The 27,369-nt window shown below is 38.1% G+C and overlaps 1 protein-coding gene across 1 annotated transcript in view; it reads left to right on the top strand.

The window, feature by feature from the left end:
• Positions 1 to 27,369, top strand: part of LOC123244396 (store-operated calcium entry regulator STIMATE) — a 59,244-nt gene that overhangs the window by 19,837 nt on the left and 12,038 nt on the right. Inside the window, exons 2-4 of the mRNA XM_044672897.1 lie at positions 9,716 to 9,764; positions 11,528 to 11,623; positions 16,726 to 16,847. Of these exons, the coding sequence (XP_044528832.1) occupies positions 9,716 to 9,764; positions 11,528 to 11,623; positions 16,726 to 16,847 (267 nt within the window). The remainder of the gene's footprint in view (positions 1 to 9,715; positions 9,765 to 11,527; positions 11,624 to 16,725; positions 16,848 to 27,369) is intronic.

The following is a 27,369-nucleotide window of genomic DNA, read 5'->3' on the forward strand; positions in this document are numbered from 1 at the left end:
CAAATCACAAACCTGGCACAGAGGCATAATTTGGTAGTGACAAAATACTTCTCTTGTCCCAATTTTGGGTAGAGCTATTTTTTTCCTGCCAGGAACAGAGGTGGTAATAAAGCATTTGTTTTAGCAGCTGTTTTGGCAAATCAAAAGCTACCAAAGAAGCTTGTTAGGTGTTTCTTAAAGTAAAAACATCAGTGCAAAGTAAAGAAGGTGTAAGGGGGAAAAAGGGGCTTTTTGGGTTCAATATAGTAAAAGATGGTCACCAGAGGATTGAACTATTATCAATCCTCAATTAAGGATAATCTCAAGTCAAAATTGACTTTTATGGAAGTTTATTTACAATTAAGAAGAGAGAGAGGAAATAAGGAATAAGAATCCAACCCAGTAGGTAATTTATTACGATCCTCTAATTAATCCAGGTAGATCTAATTAACCTTCAGCCAAGAGTTAGGAGGCCAGAGGCCCGGAGGTGAATGAAGCAAAACTTCATTCACAGAGACTATTAAAAGAAGTTTCTTAAGAGAAGTTCTGGAAGATTCAGTCAGTCTTTAAACTCACCACATGGAATTCAAAGAAGATATTTAAAGCAGTCTCACCAGGGTCTCAGCATTACAACACTCTTCCATGAACCAGAAGAGGTCCGTCACAAGACACTCTTCAACCTAAGCCCTCTCACTCACTCAACTTCCTCTTTTTAAAGGGGTCACTTATGCTTCACTTCCTGTGCCTTCCCCTAGCCTGTGTGTCCAATCACAATAAATGCTTCTCATTAAATGCCTAGGGGGGGCGGTCAGTCGATTCTGATTTGTCACTCACTCTAGCACACGTAGGTTAGGACCTCCCAGAATTTGGAGGTACACTCACCTTTGGTGATTAAATCTAAAGATGGGTAGTGTGGACTTAATCTAATTATCACAAAGGACATCATGTGGGAATATTAGTGTATTTGGCCTGATAAAGAATTAAGTGCTTGAATTGCCTGCCGAGTAATTATAATAGTTCACATTTCTTTAGCACTTTAGGTTTACAAAGGATTTACTTCATGACAGTCCTATGAGGTAGGGAACTACAACTACTCATTTAATCTTCTTGACTGAGATAGCCTGGAAGCAAATGCCAGTATGCCTGCAGTAGAGGGAAGTTGTTTTAATTGAGTAAATGAATATTAAATCAATACATTTGGCCACTGTAGGATTAGCCAGAACTGTAGCTTTTTATAGAACTAATCAGAACTTCCAGGTATGATACTCCTTCTGCATTTGTTGCATCATTTATAACCCCCTTTGCATGAATAGTATGATATTAGTTCTTTACTGAAAAAGAGTGTGGCTTCTATCTCTTGTTTCTTTTGAATAACCAGGGAAATTGGCCTTTGAATTAAGAGTCTTGGGGAAGAATAGTGGGGGAAGGTCTTTGTATTTTTCTTATGAATCTCCTGACTTTTTTTTTAAGCCTTTATCTTCTGTCTTAGAATCAATACCTAACCAAAATCCCTAAATAAAACCAAAAATACACTGATGTGAAAGACGACTCCAATAGTTTTCTCCAGAGGTGGATAGCATTCCTCATCGCAAGTCATTCAGGATTCTTCCAAATCATTGCATTGCTGAGAGTAGCCAAATTTTCACAAATAATCATCATCTAATATTGCTATTATTGTGCACAGTGTTTTCCCAGTTCTGCTTTTCTTCACTCTTCATCAGTTCCTGTAGATCTTTCCAGCTTTTTCTGAAATCACCTTGCTTATCATTTCTTATAGCACAATAGTATTCTGTTACCAACATGTATCACAATTTGTTCAGCCATTCCCCCTGTTGATGGGACATCCCCTCAATTTACAATTCTTTGCCACCACAAAAAGAACAACTATAAATATTTTTTTACAAGTGGGTCCTTTCCCCTTTTTTATTATCTCTTTGGAATACAGACTCAATAGTGGCATTACTAGATCAAAGGGTATGTACAGTTTTATAACCCTTTAGGTATAGTTCCAAATTGCCTTCCAGAATGGTTGGAGCAGTTTATGACTCCACCAACAATGCATTAATCTCCTAATTTTGCCACATCCCCTCCAACATTTACCACTTTCCTTTTTTTGCCATATTGGTCAAGATGATAGGTGTGAGGTGGTACCTCAGCATTGTTTTAATGTGTATTTCTCTAATTGAGTGATTTAGAGCATTTTTTTCATATGATTATTCATGACTTTGATTTTTTCATCTGAAAATTGCTTGTTCGTATTCTTTGGCCATTTGTCAATTGGTGAATGGCTTGTATTCTTATAAATTTGACTTAGTTCTTTATAAATTTGAGAAATTAGACCTTTATCAGAGACATCTGTTACAAAAAAATTTTCCCAGTTGTTTCCCTTCTAATTTTGGTTAGATTAACTTTGTACAAAAGCTTTTTAATTTAATAAAATCAAAATTATTCATTTTATATCTTATAATACTCTATCTCTTGTCCAGTTATAAATTCTTCCCTTCTCCAAAGATCTGCCAGGTAAAATATTCTATGTTTTCCTAAAGCTAGTATTTCTAATACAATATTAAATAATAGCGTTGATAATGGATATCCTTGCTTCATGCCTGATCTTATTGGGAAAACTTCTAATTTATCCCCAATATAGATGATACTTCCTGAAAGTTTAGGTATATACTTCTTATCATTTTAAGGAATGACCCACTTATTCCTATGCTTTCTAGAGTTTTTAATAGTAATGGGTGTTATGTTTTGTCAAAGGCTTTTTCTGCATTTATCTAGATAATCATGTGATTTCTGTTAGTTTGGTTATTGATATGGTCAGTTATGCTGATAGTTTTCCTAATATTAAACCACCCTACATTCCTAGTGTAAATCCTACCTGGTCATGGTGAATGATCCTTGTGATACATTGCTATATTCTTCTTGCCTAGTATCTTATTTAAAATTTTTGTATCTATATTCATTAATGAAATTAGCTCGTAATTTTCTTTCTCTGTTTTTGTTCTTCCTGGCTTAGTTAACAGTGCCATATTTGTTTCATAAAAAGAGTTTGGTAGGATCCTTTCTCTGCCTGTTTTCCTAGGTAGTTTATGTAATATCGGGATTAATTGTGCTTTAAATGTTTGATAGAATTCACTTGTGAATTCATCTGGACCTGAAGATTTTTTCTTAGGGAGTTCATTGATGGTATAATAAATCTTAGTGTGAACCCAGAAAGACCTGGGTTCAAATCCTGTCTCCAGTATTTACTTGCTCTGTGACCATATCTATCCCATTGCCAAATTTTGTTTCAATTTTCACAGTGGATCTTATGTACATCTCCTTCCCTCCTTTTACATAGCCACTACCCTAGTGGACACCCTCATCATCTCTCACCTGGTATATTGCAGTAGCCTGTTGATTGATCTCCCTGTCTCATCTTTTCCCCATTCCAACCTCCTCCATTTCCTAAAGCCCATGACCATGTCACTCTTCTCCAGTAAATTTCAGTGGTTCCCTATTAGCTCCTGGATCAAATATATAAAGTGTTTAAAGACTCTTATAACCTGGCCCTGTCTTACCACTCCAGTCTTACTTTGCTTCTTTCCATGCTCTCTAAAGATCCAGTGACACTGGCTTTTCTTCTGCTTTTGGAACATGACATTCCTTCTTTGGACACTGGCTTTTTGCTGGTTATCCCCCTTTCCTGGAATGCTTTTCTTCCCTTCTTGACTTCCCTTCCTTCCTTCAAGACTCAGCCCAGATCCTGCTTATGCAGGGATCCTTTTCTTGTAGTCTGTCTGTGTCTGTCTGTCTGTCTGTCTGTCTGTCTCTCTCTCTCTCTCTCTCTCTCTCTCTCTCTCTCAATACCTTCCCTCTTAACTTATCTTCTGTCTTCAATATTTATAGCTTATATGAACATAATTTTTGCACATTGTCTCTCATTTTAGAATGTGAATTTTTTGATGGCAGGGACAGGGTTTTGCCCTTTCTTTGAATTCCTGGTACTTAGCATAGTCTACTTTTATTAATGCACTGGCAATCAAGAGGTCATTGTAGAATCCTGCTTTTTCCATTATTTCCCCTTCAAAACATTGTAATAGTGTATTGTAGGCTTTGAAATTTTTTCAAATTAAAAATAATTTTAACTTAAAATTTTAACTAAAAAATAATTGTAATAGCCAACAGGCTAGTTTTTTGTTTAGAAGAAGTAGATGGCATTGATTGACTCTGGGAGCTATTTTCTGCCAAGCATCTCCCTTTCTTCCTTATGCATCATTAGTAGCTGATGAATCTACCAGAAGTTTCTTAATTGCAACAGATAGTAACAGAGCATCTTTTTCTGTAGATGTGTTGATATCTGGTTTTCCCACTACTTTATTTTTGTGTGAAGAAACTGCATTCTCACCATTCATTTCCATCGATGGCAACCAGTGCAGAAATATTTTGCCTGGTGGCTGGCTAAGCAAGTATGAAGTTAAAAGCAACAAAAGTCCTCTGTTTTCTGTTGTCTAATCTGCCACAGTAAAGGCCTATTGCTCTGACTTCCCATGCAACAACCCATTGATGGCTCCTTAGGAGCTGGATTTATACTTCTTGCTGTTGAGTATTATGTTTCTGCCACCTCTTCTGGGCTGAGACAAAGTTATTTGTCTTTAGAAGACTTTTAGAAGTTAGAAGTAGGTTTTCTGTGTGATGTAATATGATGTTAGGATTAGGGTTAGAAGAACTGAATTAGAATCCAAGCTCCAACAATTGCTGGCTTTGTACCTCTGGGTGCAAAATCACTTAGATTCTTTAAGTCTATAAAATAGGGATAAATCTATTTATATATCACCTACTTTACAAGGTTGTTATAGAAAATACTTTATAGGCTTTAAGGCACTATATAAATGTGAGCTGTTATTTCCTTTACTAACTTAGGTTTTATTCAGCTTTTACTACATTGTACACCTTGTCTTAAGGAAAAGAGAGATAACTAGTTTTCCATATCATGGGAGGTTCTTCTGTTGAAGTACTATTTTGATGGTTTATCATGGAAGAGTAATGCTTTTCTCAGAAGTTATGTTAGCTAAATGTAAGCTCTGTGAGGTATCCTATAAACTGGAAAGGCTTCATTTCAGGTTTGAGCTTAGCAACAGAACTATATAATGTTTGTGGCCTACAGATCAATCCAGCTAAGTTCTGAGAGGCTCATTACAAAGTTAGCCATGAGATGATTAATTTTTTGACTGCAGCAACTTTTCAGTACCATCTGCTGTGTTATAGGTGCATTGCAATGTATAGTGATGGAGGGGATACTTACAATGCAAATTTGCACTTTCTTTTTCAGTTTCGAAAAGTAATTTTTTCATATTTGACTTTTTAAACTTTTTTTTTATATTCATTTTTATCTGGAGTTCCACATTCTTGAAATTTAAAAAAAAATTTGCTTTAATTGACCACGATTCACCTTCTCATTCCCCAACCACCTCCCCACCAAATTAAGAACAAAAGACAAACAAAACCCATTACAAACATATATAGCAACTCAAAACAAACTTCTACATTGGCTGTGTCCAAAAAAATATTTTTCATTCTGCATTCTGAGTCTTTCACTTCTCAGATGTGGATAGCATATTTCATCATTAATTAGTCCTTTGGAATCTTAGTTATTACACTGATGAGAGCTTAGCATGATAGTATTCCATCACATATCTGTACTATAAATTGTTTATCTGGTCTCCAGTTTATTGGGTACCCCCTCAGACTCTTATCCTTTGTTACCTCTCAAATAGCTATATTTTTGTACATTCTTAGAGTTCATTATATTTGAGATTAATCCCTCCCTCAAACTACCTACCTTATAATTCCCCTTTCCCCTTCTGTTCTTTACCTTCTATATCTGTTGAATGAATTGTATTTCTGTACCCAACTCTGTTGTGAGTGTATTTCACATACTATTTAGCAGCCACCACTATAGAGGAGCAGAGAACTTTGAATACAGTATTGCAGTAGGCAAAGGATATGGGCTTACAGTCAAGAATAACTTACCTACTAAAACTAAGTGTAATGCTACCAAGGGAAAGGTCCCTTTAAACAGTTCAAGAGAAGAACCTCACTCTGGTTCATGTATTAACTGCTCCGTTTCACTTCCTCCTCCCTCTTGGTTGGTATAGATGTCTTCTTTGTGCACCCTCATTATGTGAGACAGTTTTCCCTCATTGTTTCCTAACCACCCACCCTCAGAGTATTCCTCTTCTTGTCTTAAGATCATGAAAATATCACAGAACCATTCCCAGGTCTTGTCTAAGTATTAGACATCCTCTGGGACCCCTGATGATGATGGAGATTAGAGGGGACATAGATATCATCTCTTGTATTTAAATGTGAGCAATTTATCCTTGTTAAATCCTTAATCTTTGTCCATGTTTACCTTCTTATATTTCCCTTCACTCATTCCTTTGTTTGAACAAAGTTTCTAGATTGCTCTGGTCTTTTCTTCAGGACTACCTGAAGTTCTATATTTTATCAAATATTTACTTTTTCTAACCCCAGCATTGTGCTAAGTTTTGCTAGGTAAGTTATTCTTTTTTTGACGTTTATTTGCCTATTGAAATTATTTTCCAAAATGGTTGTGTCATTTCACAGCTCTATCAACAACATATTATTGTGCTATCATTCCACAACCCTTCCAACATCTGTCGCTTATTGGCATTTGTTTTTTCAATTTGCATGGTGTGAGGTAAAACTTAAATTTATTTTGATTTGTCTTATTAGTAGAAATTTGGAGAAATTTTTTTCCTGTAGTTGTGAATACCTTGCAATTCTTCTTTTGATAACTGTGTTTTTAAATAGCTTTTCTATTAGGGGATGACTATTAGTCTAAATCTTTTTTTTTCTCAAATTAATTTTTTTATTTTATCAAATTATTTAAAGTACCCTTTTGGTATGACTGATATAGTATAAAATGTATACATTAACTTTGGTAATATTCTAGTTATTATATTGTCATGGTCTTCCAATGAACACTGAATATTGCCTGAACTATTTAAGTTATTCTCTATTTCTTTAAGAAGCACTTTATAATTGAATCAAAAAGGTCTTTTGTGTGCTTTGGTATCAATTGACAGGTATTTTATGCATTTATGTAATAGAATTTCTCTATCATTGCTTCTTGGATTTAGTTATTTTATAGAAATATTACTGATTTTTGATTATTTGGCAAGTGTTTCTTAATTGTAAGTCTGTATCCTTTTTCTTTTAGAATATTGTATCCAAATTCTCCAGTCTTTTTATAGTGGTGGCTGCTAAATCATGGATAATCCTGACTGATTCCTTGAGTATTTTTTTTCTATGATCTGGAAACCTAATATTTTGGCTATGGTATTCATAGGAATTTTCATTTTGGAGTTTCTTCTAGAAAATGACTAATGGGTTCTATTTACACTTTAATCTCTGATTGGAAGAGAGATGAGCAATTTCCTTTTGAAATCTCTTGAAATATGCACTTTTCTTTGGACACGATATTCAATAATTCTTAATTTTTTTCTCATTGACCTGTTTTCCATGTCAGTTGTTTCTGCTATGAGGTACGTTGTGTTTTCTTCTTTTTTTTCCCAGTCTAATTTTGTTTTAACATTTCTTATTGCCTCATTGAGTCATTAGCTTCTATTTGGTTTATTCTACTTTTCAGAGAGCTTGTTTTTTGGACAAGATTTTGAACCTCTTGTGCCAAGCTATTACTTCCCTTTTTTTCTTTAAAAAAAAAATCCTGGGGCCTGCTGGGTAGCTCAGTGGATTGAGAGCCAGGCCTAGAGACGGGAGGTCCTAGGTTCAAATCTGGCCTCAGACACTTCCCAGCTGTGTGACCCTGGGCAAGTCACTTGACCCCCATTGCCTACCCATACCAATCTTCCACCTATAAGTCAATACACAGAAGTTAAGGGTTTAAAATTAAAAAAAAAAATCCTTACCTTCTGTCTTGGAATTGATGTATTAGTTTCAAAGCAGAAGAGTGGTAAGGGCTAGGCAACTTAGGGTAAGTGACTTACCAACAGTGACTCAGGAAATGTCTGAGATCAGATTTGAACCCAGGACCTCTTATCTACAGGCCTGGCTCTATCTACTGAATAACCTAACTACCCTTGTTAATTCCCTTTCTAATTCTTTCTTCCATAGGTCTCATTTCTTTTCCAGTGTTTTCCTTATAGTCTCATTCTATTTGTAAAAACATTTTTAAACTTTTTTTTCAAGTCTTAATTCATCTCTTCCAGGAATCCTAATGAAGTTTGTACCCAAGCTATGTTTTTGTCTGAGACATTGCTTATAGATGTTTTGTAATTATTCTCTTCTTCTTTTTGTGTCTTGATAATCTCTGGTATCCTAATAACCCTTACAGTTCTCCACCACCACCCCCAACCCCCGTTCTTCTAGCCTACTTTCTAACTTTAGGTTTAATGTTAGGATTGGACTCCACTCACTGTTAGAGGTCTGGGCTGGTCCTGTTGCTTCTTTCTTAGGGGTATTGAGTGTTGTCTTATTCCAGGGTCTCAGGGACAGGTGGGGATTCTACAGTCTTTCAGTGCTCCCATAGTGGTCTGACCCAGAGCAAAATCTTGTTGCTGCCTTCCCTGGTCTGACCTCAGCAAGTTCCTGGCCTGGTTTTAAGTCTACTTGATAGGAGACTGCTTCTGTATTCCGCCCTGTTAGCTAACTGGAAAGCTCTCTTGATTTAGAATGGCAAAATTGTAGACTCCCCTTTGGTCTAGAATTCCTGCCTTGGTTATTCCTTTGCAGGCTGGCCTGGATGCTTTAAGCGAGACCCTGTTCTGCACCTGGATTTGAGCCACTGTTCTGCAGCTCTTGGCTTCAAATGGCCTCTTTTTCCAATATACCACTCAGGTCTTCCCTACCTGAAAACTCCACTCTGTAGGTCCCTTTCTCAGTCCAACTTGGATCTGTGACCTGGAACTGGGTGGGTGGGCGCACAAATCTGCAGTTAGGCAACTGTGCCTATGGTACACTGGAGTACCTCCAGATCTATATCAGTCTGGAAATGCCCCAGTAGCTAGTCTGGGACCTCCTCTTTCTTTGGTCCATAGCCTTTTTCTAGGCACTACGGTGCTCTTAGCTCATTGTGCTTTTTGAACAATCTTATATCCAACATCTATAGACTTCCCTGTTTATCTCCCTATGTAGAACTGGCCTAGACAAATGACTTGTTCATTATCAAATTCTATAGAGAATTAGCATTACTTACATCACTGATATTGAACTCACTGCTATTGACTGTGAACTCTTCTGTTTAGGAAATCTCATATTGTCTTGGCCATGTTTGCTACTAAAAGCCATACAGCAGTGGGTACACCAGCTCTGAAGGTAAAGAATCACCAGCACCAGTTGGATCAGCCTGTAGCCACAGATCTAAGACCTAAGACTTTTTCTGGATTTCCCTGTTAGGACTTCAGGAGATATGTTTTCTAGATTTTTTTGGAGAAATTTGTGGAGCAAAGCTTGCTATCCTGCTCTCTACCACTCCATTGTCTTGGCTCTGCCTCAAAATTGCACATTCTTAAAGTTTTGTGAGAAGTTATGTATCCATTCGAGTAGCAGACATATGGAACCCATATACTTTTTGTTAGATATTTCTTTTCTATGTTTGGTATAAAGACTTAATTCTGCCTTGTGAATACTCTTAGTGAGCTAAATATATATTTATATATTTTACTTCTTGTTTCTTGGAGAATTCACACTATCTTTACCTTTCTTTTAGTCAAACGCTTCAGAGAACCAAAGCATGAAAGGCGTCCCTGGAGGATATGGTAAGTTTTAAGTATTAATGGCTTTAGAACACTGCTCATTTTGTGAAAAAAAGAAGTTATGGAATATAATTTGGAATATAAAAGAAGTTATGGAATATTAACATGGAATGTAAAATACCTAGAAACCTTTTGTAGAGTCAAACATCAGGGGAATATGCAAGAAAAAAAAGATTCTCTCATATTTTTTAAAAAAATCTCTATTTTTATTTTACCATCTCTTTGGTGATCAGTTTTCTTCTGCAGGCTCCTCTTTTGATGTCATCTCAGAGTAAGATAGGCTAATAAGTTAGCCCCACTTATGATGGTAGGTAGTCTGTGAACTTGAATATATAATAGTCATCATTTAAAGATCAAGTCTGTCATTCCAAATTTATATTAATGCCTACCTTTGACTCTTGGTACTTTTGTTCTTCAGTGTTGCTTAGGTCAAAGCTAGCCAGTAATGATGTAACTTTTCCTCTTGGGATAAAAATGATAGTGCTTCTGAAAGAAAGCTGCACAGAACCGCTTGAAAGAAGCACTTATTCTAGGGGTGACCTTTGGAACTACTTCTTTGGGGATCTTCCCTGCCAGCAAGAAAGCAGGCATTTTCCACATAGGTAAAATTCTAATAGAATCACTGCAAAACATCCCATTGTCAAATTCTATAGAGATTTTGCATCATGTACTTCACTGATGTTGAACTTATCACTTTTAACTGTAAACAACTCTCCTGTTAGGAAATCTCACGTATTATGTTGGTCATGTTTGCTACTAAAAACCACCTCTTAGGAAACCTGGTACAGAGAGACCCGGTAGCAGATGACACTTGGAATACTCCAAGAAAGACAGTCTCTTTTTCTCCCATATGTTATAGCTATAACACTCTTCTCTCAAGTCTTCACTTCTCATCCATCCCCTTTGTTAGTCTAAGATTTGTGTGGCACAGCTGGAGGTCACTAGAAACCACAGCAATGGGTATACCAGCTCGGAAAGTAAAAGAGAAGGAGTCACCAACATCAGTTGGGTCAGCCTTTAGCCATACATCTAAGGACTATCTTGGGGGATTTGCATCTGTGGGGAAAAAGCTGTAATCTTATACTTTGCCTTTTAGCCATACTTGTATCATATACAGAACAACACTCCCTTCAAACCCAGTGCAAAGGTCTGGGAACTTCTGTTGTTCTTCTCTCATTCACTCATTGTTTAAATGGAGGTAACTCAGATTGTTCAGAATGTAGAAGGAAGGGAAGGTGATGATCTTGTGCATATATTGGTCTTACCCTAAATCAGACCTTACCAACAAGTCTTGAATGGGTAGTCTTTTTAAAAAATGGACTTTCTGGACTTCATATGAAGCAAGTAGATAGTGTTAAAATCACTGATCCAAACCTAAATCCACACTAAGGGACTTCTATTGAGTGGCTAAAAATAACTCATTTCTTTCTTTCAATAGTCTTAAAAAATTGTGAGTAAATCAAATGAAAGATCAAAAAATATTTTTAATTTTAGTGTCTTGACAGTAATTGTGGACCTATCAAATGCCATGCTGTTGATGGTAACTAAAACTGTGGCAAAAATGCTAACCATAAATTGTCATTGACTACCATGGTGGGAGATGAAATGGGAGAGGTAGATCTCTCTATTTTGGGCTTCTAGAACTGCTGCAGCTCTCTCAGATTTTCTTGCATCCAAGTCCCTCATACTGTGTTTGTCTTTGGGAGATGAAAGCATCCCATTCCTTTCAATCATTACTTCTGACTACCCTTTCTTTTTCTGTACAGGTTTCTAGACACTTCAAAACAAGCCATAGGAATGTTGTTTATCCACTTTGCAAATGTCTATTTATCAGACCTTACTGAAGAGGACCCTTGTTCACTGTAAGTACTCTGTGTTTGACATAGCTTTGCCTAAACTTCACTTGCTCACTCTCTTGGCCTCAATCTATTTCATTCCCAAGAAATACAAGTTTGAACTTCTTATTGGCAAATGATGAATTTCTGTGCTTCCTCTTAGATCTCCTTCAGTTTGGCGGACTGTTCACCCATTTTTGTTGAATTCTGATCTCTATTACATTTATGTTAGATCAATTACCAAGCATTGATTTAATTTACTATGTGCTAGGAATACAAATTCAGAAGTGAGATATTTATTTCCCTGAAGGAGTTTATATCCTAGTAGGAGAATACAACATATTTACAGATAGATAAATACAAGATATATTAAAAAATAAAACAGTGTGACTGGGGGTGTGGGAAGGATGGTTGTTGAGGGACTGGGAGGGAGCCCAAATAGCTGCAAGAATCAGAAAAAACCATTTGAAAGCCTTGGCCTTTGAGCCAAACTTTGAAGGGAACTTGACTTTCTAAGAGGTAGAAGTGAGGAAGAAGAGCATTCCAGGCATGAGGGATAGAGCAGAAGTTGAGGCAGAGAAGTAAGACATGGTATGTGGAGCACAGGAAATGTCAAGGAGACCTTCAGTGTATGAAAGACAAGAGCTAGGGCCAGACTCTGAAGGACTTCAATTGCCAAACAGAGGCACTGAAGGTTTTGGTACAAACTAAGATAGGATAATTTGACCTGCACTTTAAGAACATCAATGTGGTATCCATGGGAGTCTAGAAAGGAGAGAGACTCACTCAGCATTTCCCCCTACCTCTCACACTACTAGCAGCAAGGCTTCCCTAGCACACCCAGGGACCCAAAGCAGGCTTACAACCAAACTCAGTCCTATACCCCAGCCCTGGTCTCTCTTTCCAGGGCCATAGAAACCCTAGCTCTTAGCTTTGGAAGTTTGGTGGCTATTCAGGAGTTAAAAAGAAAGAAACAAACAAACCCTATAACTCTAGGGGTCATAGCCCTGTAGCATCAAGGCTGCAAAGCTCTGAACTGCCATTGCTGGACCAGAGAACTGAAAAACAGAGGGAACGAGATAGGACACTGTGAAGTAGAAACCTGTGCAGCACTCCAGTAGGCCTGAGGGAAAAGATTATCCATCTCATTTGGCACCTAGATGGCATAGAGGATAATCCTGCTCATTACTATCTAAGTGATCCTTGGCTTAAACTCTCTCTCAATTTTCTCTCCTGTAAAATGGGGTTAATAGTAGCACCTACTTCACAGGGTTGGTGTGAAGAAGGTGCTATGAAGATCAAATGAGATATTTGCAAAGCCCTTTGAAAACTGTGCTGGATAGTTTGGATGTTTCATGGTCTCGAAGTAGGGGAATGGACCTATTGTGGTCACCCTGCCACCTCTCTTGAGATATGACTTATCACTGGCAAGTTGATAAGGGGAAAAGTCTCAATATAGTCTTGGAACTTAACGATCTAGTTAAAGTAAATAAAGAAAATAATCAAATACCCACATATTTAGGTAAATCTCACCTCTCTAGCTAAGAAAGACCAAAAGTATATGGATTGTCCTGTAATGCTGAGATGACCAGAATTACTTCATGCATGGTAGAAGAAGCTATGGCTTGGGAATCAAGAAACCTGGGTTTTCTCTGATTTTAGAGGAATTTTCCTTAATATATCTTGGTTTCCATTTCTTTAGTTGCAAAGTGAGATAATAAGACCTATCCCTACTCTTACTGTTTCAGAGGAATATTATAGGAATCACTGGAAGTCTTCATGCAGAGTTTATATGACTATTTGCTGGAGATTCTTATATTAGATGGTGAGTTAGATTAGCTAACCTCTCAGGCCACTCCCAACCCCAAAATTCTATGAAGAAAAAAATATGCCCTCTACGTGAAGTTAGGAGTGGGCATTACTGCTAGTATATGGACTCATGAGGGAGATTTTATGATATGAAATTCTATGGTTCTTAGACTTTACACAATAGTAGAACTCTTTAAACAAAATTTTGGCTGAACTTTTACAGTAAAATCTTCACATAATTATTTTTAATGTAAATAATGTAATGTTCATTAAAAAAATAATAAGTTGGGATGTTTCAAGGCAGCACGGTTTGGAAAACAGTAAGAGAGGCAGCTAGGTATCACAGTGGATAGAGTGCCAGACCCAGAGTTGGGAGGACTTGGGTTCAAATTTGCCTTCAGATGCTTTCTCGCTGTGCGATCCTGGGCAAGTCACTTAACCTCAACTGCCTAGCCCTTCTGTCTTGAAATTGATACTAAGAGAGAAGGTAAGAGTTTTTTTTTTTGTTTGGTTGTGTTTTTAAAGAAAAGAAATGAAAAGAAAGCTGAGTTCTGATTTTGATTCTGCCATTAGCTTCATGACCTTGGCATTCCCCTCCCCGATTTCCTCATCTGTAAATTTCCTCATCTGTAAAACAAGGGGTAGAGCCTAAAGGTTTTTGAGATTCTGATTTTAGATTATGATGTTGAAAATAAGGTGCTGTTTTATTCATCTGTGATCCAAGAGTGACCTCTTGTGATTTTTTAGGGGAAAGACAAGTAGTTGGGCAAAGCAACTGTTTTCCCTTTCATCCATAACTACTTGAATGCCTTTTTGTCTCTTAAAATCCATTAGTTTCCTTGGAAGCTCAGATTACATGATCCTTCCCGAGCCTCTTATTGCTACCCCACCGTCATCAACCTTTTATATGGCTTATACTTGTATTGTGTGGGCATGTAAACTCCTTGAAGGCAGGAACTATTTCATTTTTGTCTTTCATAGCTGTGTGATTCTGGGCAAGTATGACAGCCCCAGAAAGCTGGCCAGAGATGAGTGATTGCAGCTAGTTTAACTCATGCCTGAATGAGTTTGAGGAGCCTGTCTACTTCTTATGCCTTTTAATAAATATTAGAATGACTTTTCACCAGTGTCAAAAGCCTCTATTGCTCAGTAGAAAGCATGACTAGTATTGTTACTTTGTTTTAGATGTGCATTGCCAAGTTTCCCAGAGTGGGGCTTTCAAGTTGCGTTTTTATTCATAGAATCACAGTGTTATATCTGTTAGGGCACCATAGAAATCAACTGGTGCTTCACATGCAGTAGGTGCTTTAAAACCCAAAATTGAATTGAATGAAGGTTTTCTTTGGTCAGGGACAGGAGCCCAGACATGTTCTTATTGATCTGGGGAATTTCCTGGACGGAAACTACCTCTACAGATACACATCAGCAACTCTTACATAACTTGTCTTGAGAACATTGCCTGGAACACTGAAAGTTAAAGACTTGCCCTTGATCATGTATGTCACTGGCAGGCCTGAAGCCAGTTCTTCAACCTCTAAGGCCACAAGCCTTTCTGCTCATTACTACTCTCTACTCTTGGGCAAGTCAGCTTCTCTGGGCCTCAGTTTCCTTGTCTGTAAAATTAAGAGTTTGGACTAGGCCTTTAAGGCCATTCTATATTTAAATCTATGATCCTGTGAATGAAATCATAGGTGCTGAGTCACTTAGCAACTTAATGGCAGAGCTAGTAGGAAACCCTGGGTCTCTTGGTTGCCAGTGCTCTTTCTGCTATTCTCTTTTGGAAATAGTTCTACTTGTCCATTGAAATGAAGCCTCTAGGGAACAGCTAGGTTGCCCAGTGGATTGAGAGCCAGACCTAGAGAGAGGTCCTAGGTTTAAAGCTCCTAGCTGTGTGACCCTGGGCAAGTCTCCCACTGCCTAGCTTTTACCACTCTTCTGCCTTAGAACCAATACACAGTATTGATTCTAAGATGGAAGGTAAGGGCTCTCAAAACAAATAAATAAATAAACAAATAGACAAATAAATAAACGAATGAATGAATGAATGAATGAATAAACAAATAAATAGATAGATAGATAGATAGATAGATAGATAGATAGATAGATAGATAGATAAATAGATAAATAAAGTGGAGGCTCCGAAGTTTTGGATCCATAAATCTCTCTCTGCCTTATGAGGGTGCTTCCAGCAGATGGAGCACTGCCTTCTGTCATAGCCTTCTTTCTTCCTTTTAGGAAGGGCCTCAGGAGATGGCAGCATTAGACAAGGGGATTAGGCAAGGAAGATTGTTTTCTTGGGGTTTCAGAAAGACAAAATTAAATCTCATGGTCAGTATAATGGCAACCAGATAGAAACAGACTGAAAAAGATGAAGCGAAAGATGTGATGCTTGTCTCTACTGTGATATTCCCTTCCTACCCTTTAGGATAGGGAGTATGGACATATCTTGCTTTGTGTGCCCATCATCACTTTCCCCAAAAACTAGTGTGGTACCTTGTACATAAACATTGTTCAATAAATATATGTTGAATAATATTTATAAGCCAAATCCTTTTTACCCATTAATTTCTGTCCTCATTTCTAGGTAGTTCTTAATTTCTATTGAATCATCCTTTGCTGGGCACAATAATTTAGTTTTAACTTTATAAATTTTTTTTATCCTTTCTTTGCTATTCCTCCTAATCTAATTCAATCAAAGAGATATAAATTGTATTTAATGGCCTGTAAGCTAATACCTCAATTCACCAGGGTAAGCATATTTAAAGGAAGAATCTTTTAAAAGTATAATCACCTCTTAATGTCCTTGTTGAGAACTAGTTTGGGTATACTGCTGAAGCTACTGGGTTATTTTTTTTAAACCCTTACTTTCTTGTTTTAGAATCAATCCTGTGTATTGGTTTTAAGGCAGAAGAGCAGTAAGGGCTAGGCAATAGGGATTAAGTGACTTGCCCAGGGTCACACAGCTAGGAAGTGTCTGAGGTCAGATTTGAACCCAAGATCTCTCATCTCTGGACCTGGCTTTCAGTCTATTGGACCACCTAACTGCCTGCTAGTTTATTTTTAAAGTGAGTAGCTGTAGTACCTTAAGAAAATTATATAACTTTTTACAGATAAGCATCTCAACCTTGATAGCCCCCAGAGATGCTTTAATTATCTACCTTTTCTTCAAAGGAGTATATTTAAATTGACCATCACTGTTCTGTGGAATACTACTTTTAGGAAGTGTGATGTCCCTGTAAATTAGGGTCCCTTTGCCTGAAATTAGGGAAGCTGATACTTCTGCTTTTCCTGACCATGCCTATGCACACCTTTTTCTTTAGGTATCTTATCAACTTCCTCCTCGATGCCACCCTGGGGATGCTGCTAATCTACGCAGGAGTGCGAGCCGTCAGCGTACTGGTGGAGTGGCAACAGTGGGAGTCCCTTCGCTTTGGCGAATATGGTAAAAAACCCAAAACACAAAAAACCTTTTTGTTATTGTAGTGGGGCAGGGAGGTTAACTTGAATGATCTCAATTTGTAGCCTTTTGCTAATTAGCAAGGGCAAATGGCATTTCAGAGAAAAAGAGGAAAAGCTGATTGGCATAGCTTAGCATATGATATAGCTCATCCCCAGCTTGATTTTTCTACCTCCAAGCTAACAACATGAAGCTTTTGTAAAATGTTGGTAACTCAGCCATTTGTAGGGAAGGGTTGAGGAATACCAGCTACAAGCTGCTGTTTGTAAGAGATGTCCTGGTGTTAGTAATGTAGAAGGTTGTTGGATCCCTACAGAATGTTTATGACTCAGAGAGGGTCTTGGGCCAAGTGAAAGAAGAGGAAAATGAAGAAATATACCTATTGTTGCATAATTTAAAGCAGGATCCATTCCCATCCCACTGTTTCCTCCATGATTTATGTTGTCTTCCTGGCCCAAATTTCTGACAGGTTTGGGTGGCATCAACAGATGGCTGAATTCTGTCTGTATGGATGATTAGTTAGCTTAGAGCAGTGCTAAGGAGCCCAGGATCAGAGTGAGAATCACCCCCAGAAAAGATTGGCTTTACTCTATCCTCTGACTGTTACAGATTTCTGATGTAAAGGATCATAGGATTATAGATTTGGTTTGGGAAGGAGCCTTGCAAAATTTCTGTCAGGTTCTCCACATTTTTTTGCCAATCTTTTTATGCTGCCATTATTTTTTTTTTAATGCTATTTCCCATAGCATCTGTTCCAGATTTATTTTTCTTTTCTCTTTTCCCTAGCTACATCCCTATCTCCTATCTTTAATAACAGTTACAGGGGCATCAATGTGGCTCAGTGGATAGAGAGCCAGGCCTGGAGATGGGGAGCTCTGGCTTCAAATCTGACCTCAAACACTTTTAGTTGTGTGACCCTTGACAAATTATTTAATCCCAATTGCCTAGCCTTTACCACACTTCTGCCTTGAATACAATACTTTAGTATTGATTCTGAGACAGAAGGTATGGATTTGAATAAAATTAAAATAACAGTCTTCAGTATGAGTTTCCTCAAATTCATAGAATCTCAAGGTAGAAAGAACTTCAGGGAAGGAAGTGACTTCAGAGGTCACCTAGTTCAATTTATGTCTAAACCCTAAAAAAGGAGGAACCTTTTTCCTCATGAAGTAATATTTTCCCTATTGGATATTTTTAATTGCTGGGTAGGAAGTGTTTCCTTACATTGAACAATCAATTAATGATCAAGCAGCTCATATTTTATCCAGGAAAATAACAGGCTCACATGGAAGTGTATACTGTATAGCAAAGGTTTTAGACCTGTGGTTTCATTGTTCTAGAAAGAAATTTCCTCCATCAGTCTAAGTCATCAACTCTTCTGCATTTTCTGGTCTTAAAACTGCATGGGAGTGCTTAGAGATTAAATCCCTTCCCCAGGATCACACAGCCAAGTATGTGTCAGAAACAGATCTCAAATTCAGGTCTTTTCTTCTCTATGTCAAGCTGTCGCTATATAAAAAATAGATTTTTAATAATAAATATAATAACAATAATAATATTATTATATAAATATAAGTTAATTTCTTGGGAGGAAGCACTAGTGTCTGGAAGAATGAGAAAAGGCCTGGTCTAGGAAGTGGTGGCATTGAAGGAAGGGATTTCTCAGGATTCTGAGAAACAAAGGTGAGGAAGGAGTACATTCTAGGCATCAGGGACAGCTTGTGTAAAACCTTTGCATTTCTTGCTGTTCCTCACAAATAACATTCCATCTAGCACCCTACACTTTTTTTAAAAATCCTTTTTGAATAACTGTAATTGTTGGGAAATCTTTCCTGATAGTAAATCTAAATTTACCTCTTTCTAACTTTTCATTGCTTCTGGCTCTGCCCTTTAGGGCTAAAGAAAGCAAACTAATCATTTCTCCATAGGACAGCAAACCCCTTAAATCTTTTTTTCAAGCTTTATGAACATGCCTAATTTCTTATATGACATAAACTTCACCATTCTGATTGCTTTCCTCCAGTCACAAGCCAGTTTATTAATTTTCCCCTTAAACTCTAGAGCCCAGAACTAGGCAAAATATTCCAGATGAAGACTAACAAGTACAGAGTATAGAGGGTACTCTCATCTCCTTATTCTTGGTAACTATTCCTCTCAATGCAGTTTATAGCCTTATTAGATTTTGGGAGGGCTACTACATAACAGCTTGGGGTCCATTAAAGCTCTTAGATCTTTTTCAAACAGCTGCCTAACCACACCTTTGCCATCTTGTATTTGTGAAATTGATGGTTTTTTGCACATAAGATTTTACCATTATCCCTAATGATTTTTGATCTGAAGAGATTTTTTTTTAACCCTTACCTTCTATCTTAGAATCAAAAAATGGGTGGTGGTAGAAGCAAAAGTGACCCCTGCCAGGGGCAGAGCACTGCTGTAGACAGACTTCCAGTGCTTTTTGGGCAGACCTCCAGTGTTTCTGGCTGACCAGGAATAACTGAAAGCATGAATAAATGGGTCCTTTTTTATCCTGTTGGAGAACTCCTGCCACATTAACACTCAACTATTCACAGCTACTTTTTGCATTTGGTTACCCAATGAATTCTGAATTTTAGTAGCCTTAGAGAGAGCAGTTTCAAGGAAGTGGGAGGAGGGAGGAGGTAGCCCTAAGCGATTGGGAGGTCTGGAAGTAGACATATTAAGGGTAAACAATTCTGAGAATTTGGCATTGAAAAGGAGAAAAGATTTAGAGTGATTTCTTGAGAAGCTGACAGAATCAAGATTTCTTAAGGATAGGGTAAACCTAAAAAAACAATATATGGGAAAACTGAAGATGAAAGGGGGAAATGAAGGGCATATTGCTGGAGGGGAAGGAGTTGAGGGCGCAGATAGAGGGTGTGGTCTTGGCAAAGAGAAGAGCCACTGCTTCTGTAGAAATGAGAGCAAAGGAGGAAAAGATGGGTAAAGATATAGAAGCATTTTGAAATATGGAATAGGAGAGATAAAGGGAGTCTTTAATGGACAATCATGAATTTTCTCGATGAAGGAAGAATCAAGGATGCCCACTAAAGGATAGGAAGGGGAAACATTAACGCCTCGAAGAAAAAAGAGTTTTGGAATAACTACCAAAGTGAATAAGAGGGAGAAGGTACTATCTCTCTATCTTTATCTGATCACTACCAAATTACCCTCCAAAAAGTAATGAATTCAAAATGATTCTGAATCAGCATAACTCATAAAAAGACAAGGTGACATAATTTTTCAGCCCAAAACAACTTAGAAGATTGGCATGAGGGAGTTAGTACACCAGAGTGGAGTAATAGTGCAGTATGCCAGGGCAGACCCCATCAAGGCAACAGGCCTTGGATGCAAGTGAAGCAGCAGCCAAGGCTTCCAGAGCCTTAGCCACAGATGATAAGGGTAGGGGTGGGGAGAGGGAGTCATACAACTGCACAGAAGGAAATTATAAAAGTCCCTTTGTTGGCTCTGGGTGCAAAACTCTTGTTGCATTGCCCATATGCAGAACCAGGTTTGTGGTCCAGGGGGAGCAGTCTCAGCATACACCAGCACTTGCAATCACAGGAGAGTAGGGAACCCTGGTTACAGTTCCAAAGGGTTAAAGCAGTGGTTCCCAAACTTTTTTGGCCTATCGCCCCCTTTCCAGAAAAAATATTACTTAGCCCCCATGGAAATAATTTTTTTTTAAATTTTAATAGCAATTAATAGGAAAGATAAATGCACCTGTAGCCATCACTGCCCCTCTGGATTGCTGCAGCACCCACCAGGGTGGGGTGGTGCCCACTTTGGGAATCACTGGGTTAAAGAATGCTTGGGGTTACTCGCAGACCAGAACACAGGCCCAGAGAGTAGTTAAATTTGCCTTTCCTTACCATGCTACCTCAGAAGAACTAAAAGTAGATAGATTCTCAGAGCCAGCTCTGAAGGCAGTTGCATAAAGAACCTAAAACTTGAAACAGAGTTCCTTTCATCACAGTTATAGAACACAACTTTAACAGTTTTTTAAACTAAAAGAAAAATGCAGGAAAATAAGTAAACAACAAAAAAAGAAATTCAACCTCAAAAGATATTTCGGTGTCAGGGTAGACTCAAACTCAGCAGAAGACAACAAAATCAATATTGCTACATTCAAATCCTCCAAGAGAAATATTAATTGCTCTCAAGCTCGAAAAGAATTAATAGAGGAGCTCAGGAAGGATTTAAAAATCAAATAAGAAAGGTAGAAGAAAAATTGGGAAAGAAATGAGGGTGATACAGGGAAATAATGAAAAAAAGAGTTAACACCTTGGTAAAGGAAGCACAAAAAATATAGAAGAAATTAATATCTTAAAAAATAGGCAGGCCATTGGAAAAAGAGGCACAAAAATGCACTAAAGAAAAAACTTTTTGGAAGACAGAATTGGCCCTTTGGGAAAAGCAGTACAGAAATTCACTGAGGAAAAGAACTCTTTACAAAGTAGAATTGACCCAATGGGAAAGGAGGCACAAAAAGTCACTGAAGAAAATGATGCTTTAAAAACTAAGAAGTGAATGACTCCATAAGACATCAAGAAAAAATTAAAACAAAGCCAAAAGAATAAAAAAAATAGAAGAAAATGTGAAATATCTCATAGGCAAAAGGAAAATAAATCCAGGATAGGTAATTTACTTATTATTGAACTACCTGAAAGCCATGATCAAAAAAAGAGCATGGGCATTATCTTTCAAGAAATCACCAAGGAAAACTGCTCTGATATTATAGAACCAGAGGACAAAATAGAAATTGAAAAAAAATTACCAATTATTACCTGAAGGAACTCCCAAAAGGATAACTCCCTGGAATATTATAGCCACATTCCCAAACTCCCAGGTCAAGGAGAAAATATTGTAAGCAACCAAAAAGAAACAATTCAAATATCATGGAGCTACAATCAGGATTACGCAAGACTTAGAAGCCTCTACATTAAAGGATCAGAGAGCATGGAATATAATATTCTAGAGGGCAAAGGTGCTAAGACTTCAAGAATCACTTATCCAGCAAAACTGAGCAAAATCCTTCAGGAATAAAAATACATATTTAATGAAATAGAGGACGTTCAAACATTCCCCATGAAAAGGCCAAAACTGACTAGAAAATTGGATTCTCATGTAGAAGACTCAAGAGAAATCAAAAGACATTCAATAAGGTTAACTGATGTGTACATCCTTACAGGGGAAGATAGTTCTTGTAACACCAAAGAACTTTGTCATTATTAGGGCATTTAGAAGGAGTATATCTAGACAAAAGGTGAAGGTGTGAATATGATAAAATGATATACAAAAATAAAACAAAATTAAGGCATGGGGAAAAGGAATACAATGGGAGGAGGGGAAGGGAAAATAGAATGGGGAAAATTACTGTATATGAAAAAGCATTCACAGTGGAGGGGATGTAAATGTGAACCCTATTCTCATCAGAATTGGCTTAATGAGGGAAGAACATACACAATCACTTGGGTATAGAAAGCTATCTTACCTTATAGGAAAATAGGAGGGGAAGGAGATAAGAGAAGAGCGTGGCACTGATAGAAAAGAGGGCAAATTGGGGGAGATGGAGATCAGAAACTAAAAAGCAGTAAATGGGGTAGAAAGTAATATACAATAATCATAACGGTGCAAACAAATTTTTACAAGTTTATAATAAAGGCCTCATTTCTCAAATGCACAGAGAAATTAATTGAATATATAAGAATTCAAGTCCTTCCTTAATTGATAAATAGTCAAAGGATATGAACAGACAGTTCTCAAACAAAGTAATTAAAGCCTACATAGTCATGCAAAAAATGGTCTAAATCACTATTAATTAGAGAAATACACATTAAAACAAGTCTGAGGTACCACCCCACACCTGTCAGATTGGCTATTATGACAGAAAAGGAAAATGGCAAAACTTGGAGGGGATATAGGAAAGCTGGGACACAAATGCATTGTTGGAGGTGTTGTGTACTGATTCAGTCATTCAGGAGAGCAATTTGGACCTATGCCCAAAGGGCTATAAAACAGTATATATACCTTTTTTTTTTTAAACCCTTAATTTCTGTATATTGGCTCCTAGGTGGAAGAGTGGTAAGGGTGGGCAATGGGAGTCAAGTGACTTGCCCAGGGTCACACAGCTGGGAAGTGTCTGAGGCCGGGTTTGAACCTAGGACCTCCTGTCTCTAGGCCTGACTCTCAATCCACTGAGCTACCCAGCTGCTCCCCCTCCTCCCCCCCAGTATATATACCTTTTGACCCAGCAATACCATTACTAGGTTTGTATCCCATAGAGATAAAAAATAAAAAAATAAAAAAAGAGTTAAGGACCTATATGTACAAAAATATTTAAAGCAACTCTTTTAGGGGAGGCAAAGATTTGGAAAGTGAGAGGATACACATCAATTGGGGAATGGCTAAGTTATAGAATATGATTTTAATGGAATACTATTGTGCTATAAGAATTAACAAGCAGGAAGAGCTCAGAAAAACCTGGAAAAACTGAACTGAAGCAGAGTAAAATAAGCAGAACAAAACATAAAACAGTGATAGGAATACTTTATAGTGAACAACTGTGAATAACAACTATCCTCAGCAATCCAAAACTCTCTCAAAGGACTCATGATAAAAAATGCCAACTACTTCCAGAGAAAAAGAACAGAGTCTGCATCCAGACCAAAGCAAACTTTTTTCATTTAAAATTTTTTCTATTTCAGTTTTCTTCCACAAATAGATTAATATGGAAAAATATTTTACATGATTGTACATGTATAATCTATATAAGATTGCTATCTCAAAGGGGATAGAGGTTGGGGGGAGGGAGAGAATTTGAGACTTAATATTCTTTGAAAAATGAAAAATCTTTTTACATGTAATTAGGGGGAAATAAAATAAAATTTACTACCTTAAAAAAAGTGATTAGGATAGAGTCAGTTAAGGACTGCCATACAGCAGTGAGTTTCAACTTGTAATGCGATAACATGAATTTATAGTGGACCCAGCCAGAAAAGTGATGTGATTCTCTTGGCAGTGCAAGTTACAAAGATGGATGGTGGGAATGAATCAAGGTGGATGGAAATAGAGATTCTCCATACTAAACATCTTCCAAAATTAAGTGCCAGGTATTTTTTTTAAACCATTCTCCTCACCATTCTAGATATGTTCGAGTTTGTCAATGTCCTAAAATGATATAGAAACCTTATATAGAAAATAGAAACAGAAAAAAAGTTTTCTAGATGTGGTCTTACTAGGGTAAAGAACAATGGACTTGTTACCTTTCTCATAGACACCATTCCTCTTAATGAACCCCAAAGTCATTAGGTTTTATCTTTTGTTTTAATTTTATTTCCTTTCCTTTAGTCCATAAAACATCTCAGCACTATCTCCTCTCCACTCCCACCTTTTCTTCTTTCTGATTGCAGAGGAGACAGCCTCTTCACTCTTTAAAGTTAGTCTCTCTACCTGTACTCTCGATTGTATTCCTTGTTTTCAGCAATCATCTCATCTGTCTTGATTCCCTTTTTTTCCCCACTGGTTCCTCCTTTTCATCTATCTATAAACATTCTCAGTTCTTCCCATTCCTTAAAAAATCTTTCCCTTGATCCTTCCACCCTCTCCAACTATTATCAGTCAGTTAGCTAGTATTTATTACATTCCTGTTGTGTGCCAAGCATTGTTCTAAGTGCTGGGTGTACAAAGAAGGGCAAAAGACTGTCTTTGCTCTCAAATTGCATCTAGTCTAATGGGGAAGACAATATGTAGTCAACTATGTGCAAGGAAGAAATAGATAGGATAATAGATAGATAGAAAGGGGCTAGATTATGGAGGGCTTTGAAAACCAAATAGAGAGTTCAGTATTTTATTTTGGGAGCAATAGGGAGCCACAAGGGTTTCTGAGTGGGGGAAGGTGACTGTGATATGGTCAGACTTAGGCTTTAGGAAGATTAATTTGATAACCAAGTAGAGCATAGACTGAAATGGAAAGATAATAGAGCCTGGAAGACCAACTGATAGGCTTTTGCCGTTGTCTTAGAATGAGGTAATGAGGACCTGCTCAAGGCAGATAGTCATATCAGAAGAAAGAAGGACGCATTTGTTGGAGATGTTACCAAAGAAGAAATGAGAGCATATGGCAATTGACTGGATATGAAAGATGAGAGAATGAGAAATCAAGGATGATACATAGACTCTGAGCCTGGGTGACTGCAGGGAGGGTGGTGCCCTCAGCAGCAATAGGGCAATTTTAAAAAGTGGAGAGTTTTGGGGGAAAGATAATGAGTTTATTTTGGGGTATGTTGAGCTTAAGATGTCTATAGGGCATCCTGTTTGAGATGCCTGATAGGTAGCCAGTAGTGAGAGATGTGAGACTAGAGGTCAGGCCTACACAAGTAAATTTGAGAATCACTGAATCCATGGGAGTTCTGATGAGATTGCCAGATGAAATAGTCTAGAGCAGTGATGGCAAACCTTTTAGAGGCAGTGTGCTGTGCCCTCACCCCTCATTCCCCACAAGGCAGGAAGAAAGTGGCCCCATTGGGGGCTTAGATTCCCAAGGAAAAGCATACATCAGTGATTTTTCAGGGCAAGAGGGAGGGGGAGCTTGGGGCTACAGGTCTCGGGGTGAAAAGTTGAGATACGTGGCAAGCTTCAGCTGTGTTATGGCTTTCAGCTTTGCTGAAGGTGCCTTCCATGTCCTCAGAGCTTTGCTTGATGGGGTTTCAGGGTTTGCTTCCCACATTTGGGCTGCTGGGCAGAGGAGTGAGTGAAGTGAGGAATGTCATCAGTGAGAATAGAAAGGGGGAGAGGAGTGATCTAAGCACCCTGCTCCCCTCCAGCTCTGCTGTCTGTGAGCTGCCCATCTTACCCCAGACTAGGGAGGAAGGAAGGGCTCCTGCTAGGCAGAGGGGTGCGGGATGTGAAAAAAATGTTATCAAACACAGTGGAGAGGGGGAGGGGAACAGCTCTGCCTGAGTCCCGCTGCCTTTCTAGTAATGAACGGGGTGGGGGAGTGGGGAGGGGGGAGCATGTGTGTCCACAGAGAGCCCCATCTTTGGCACATGTGCCATAGGTTCACCACTGGTCTAGAGAGGGAGAGAAGAGGGCTCAAGACAATTTCAGAGACACCACACTCTCCTGATTATTCTCCTACATTTCTAACTTTTCCTTGTCTATCTTCTTCCTTCTGAGTATTCCTCAGAATTCTTTCTCTACCCCAATGCTCCTTTGGTGATCCCATTTATTGCCAGCTTACAGCTGTCAGACCTGTCAAAACCATTAGGCTTCCAAATCTGTATCCCCAGCCTTACCTTGCAATCTTCTGAGTGTTAGATCTCTGTCTCTGTCTCTGTCTCAGTTTCTGTCTGTCTGTCTGTCTCTCTCTCTGTCTCTGTCTCTCTTTTTCCAAGACATCTTCATCAAGATATCCCACCAGTACCTCAGATTCAGCATATCTAAAATCAAGATGTTTATTTTCCTACTAAACCTATGCCTTTTGACTTCACTATTGTCCATCTGTAACATTGCCATTTACCTGCTATGTTCAAAATTTTGATTATCTTCAACTCACCTCTACTCTCCCACAAATAATGAGCTCAAAGTTGTTGACTGACCCTCATCAACATTGCTCACATTGTCCTCTCTTTTCTCTCCCCGTTGTCACTGCCCTTGTAGCATAGGTTCTCATTGCCACTGATCTGAACTGTTGCAGTAGCCTGCTAACAAATCTTCCAGTTTATTCCCTTTTCTACTTTCTTCCCAGAATAACCTTTCCTCTATATAGATCTGGTCATGCCATTTCTCTGCTCAAAAATCTTCCAAGGTTTTCTTTTGCCCTCTCAGAATTTCCAATTCCTTTGGCAATTAGGAGCAAATTCATATGTGAGCATAAAGCTAGAAGTGCCTCATTGTTAGGCATCTCTTGCTGCTCTTAGCTGGCACAGCCTGAGGAGCTTTTGTTACCAGCACAGGAAAAATTGCCAGAAAATTGGTTTTTCCTTCTGTTTATGTTACAGGAAAGCTTTCCTTATCAGGAAGAGCTGAACTAATTAAGTGTTTGCTAAAGGAAGTACACTAGCTAAGAAGGGAGAAATGAAATAAGATTTCTAGATTCTCTTTGCCTGTTCCTCATCAGACTCCTAAGACAGCCTTGTGGCTCTAGGCCCAAAGCCCAAGACTGTTTTGGCCAACAAGGGACTCAAAGGCAGTGGCATTTTCCTCCAGAGTCAAGTGTACATTTTTTTAAAGAGCTGATGATCCATAAGCCCCTGCCCAGAGTTGTTTGTGTATTTCTAGAAGCTGGAATCATGTGTTGCCTGTTAGCTGAACTGAGAGAATGTACTTTCTTAGCCCTATTACTTGATGCTTTATGAGTCATCTATTTGAAATGTTGTCAAACAGAAATACTATTCCTGCTGTTCCCCTTGAAGAAGGTGAGGAGAAGCCTGGATACAGATTTAAATCTGAGAAATGGAATCTAGCCTCCTGTCTTCAGCAGGTGAAGTAC

The sequence above is a fragment of the Gracilinanus agilis genome, chromosome 1, assembly GCF_016433145.1.
Source record: "Gracilinanus agilis isolate LMUSP501 chromosome 1, AgileGrace, whole genome shotgun sequence".
Classification (NCBI taxonomy): domain Eukaryota; kingdom Metazoa; phylum Chordata; class Mammalia; order Didelphimorphia; family Didelphidae; genus Gracilinanus; species Gracilinanus agilis.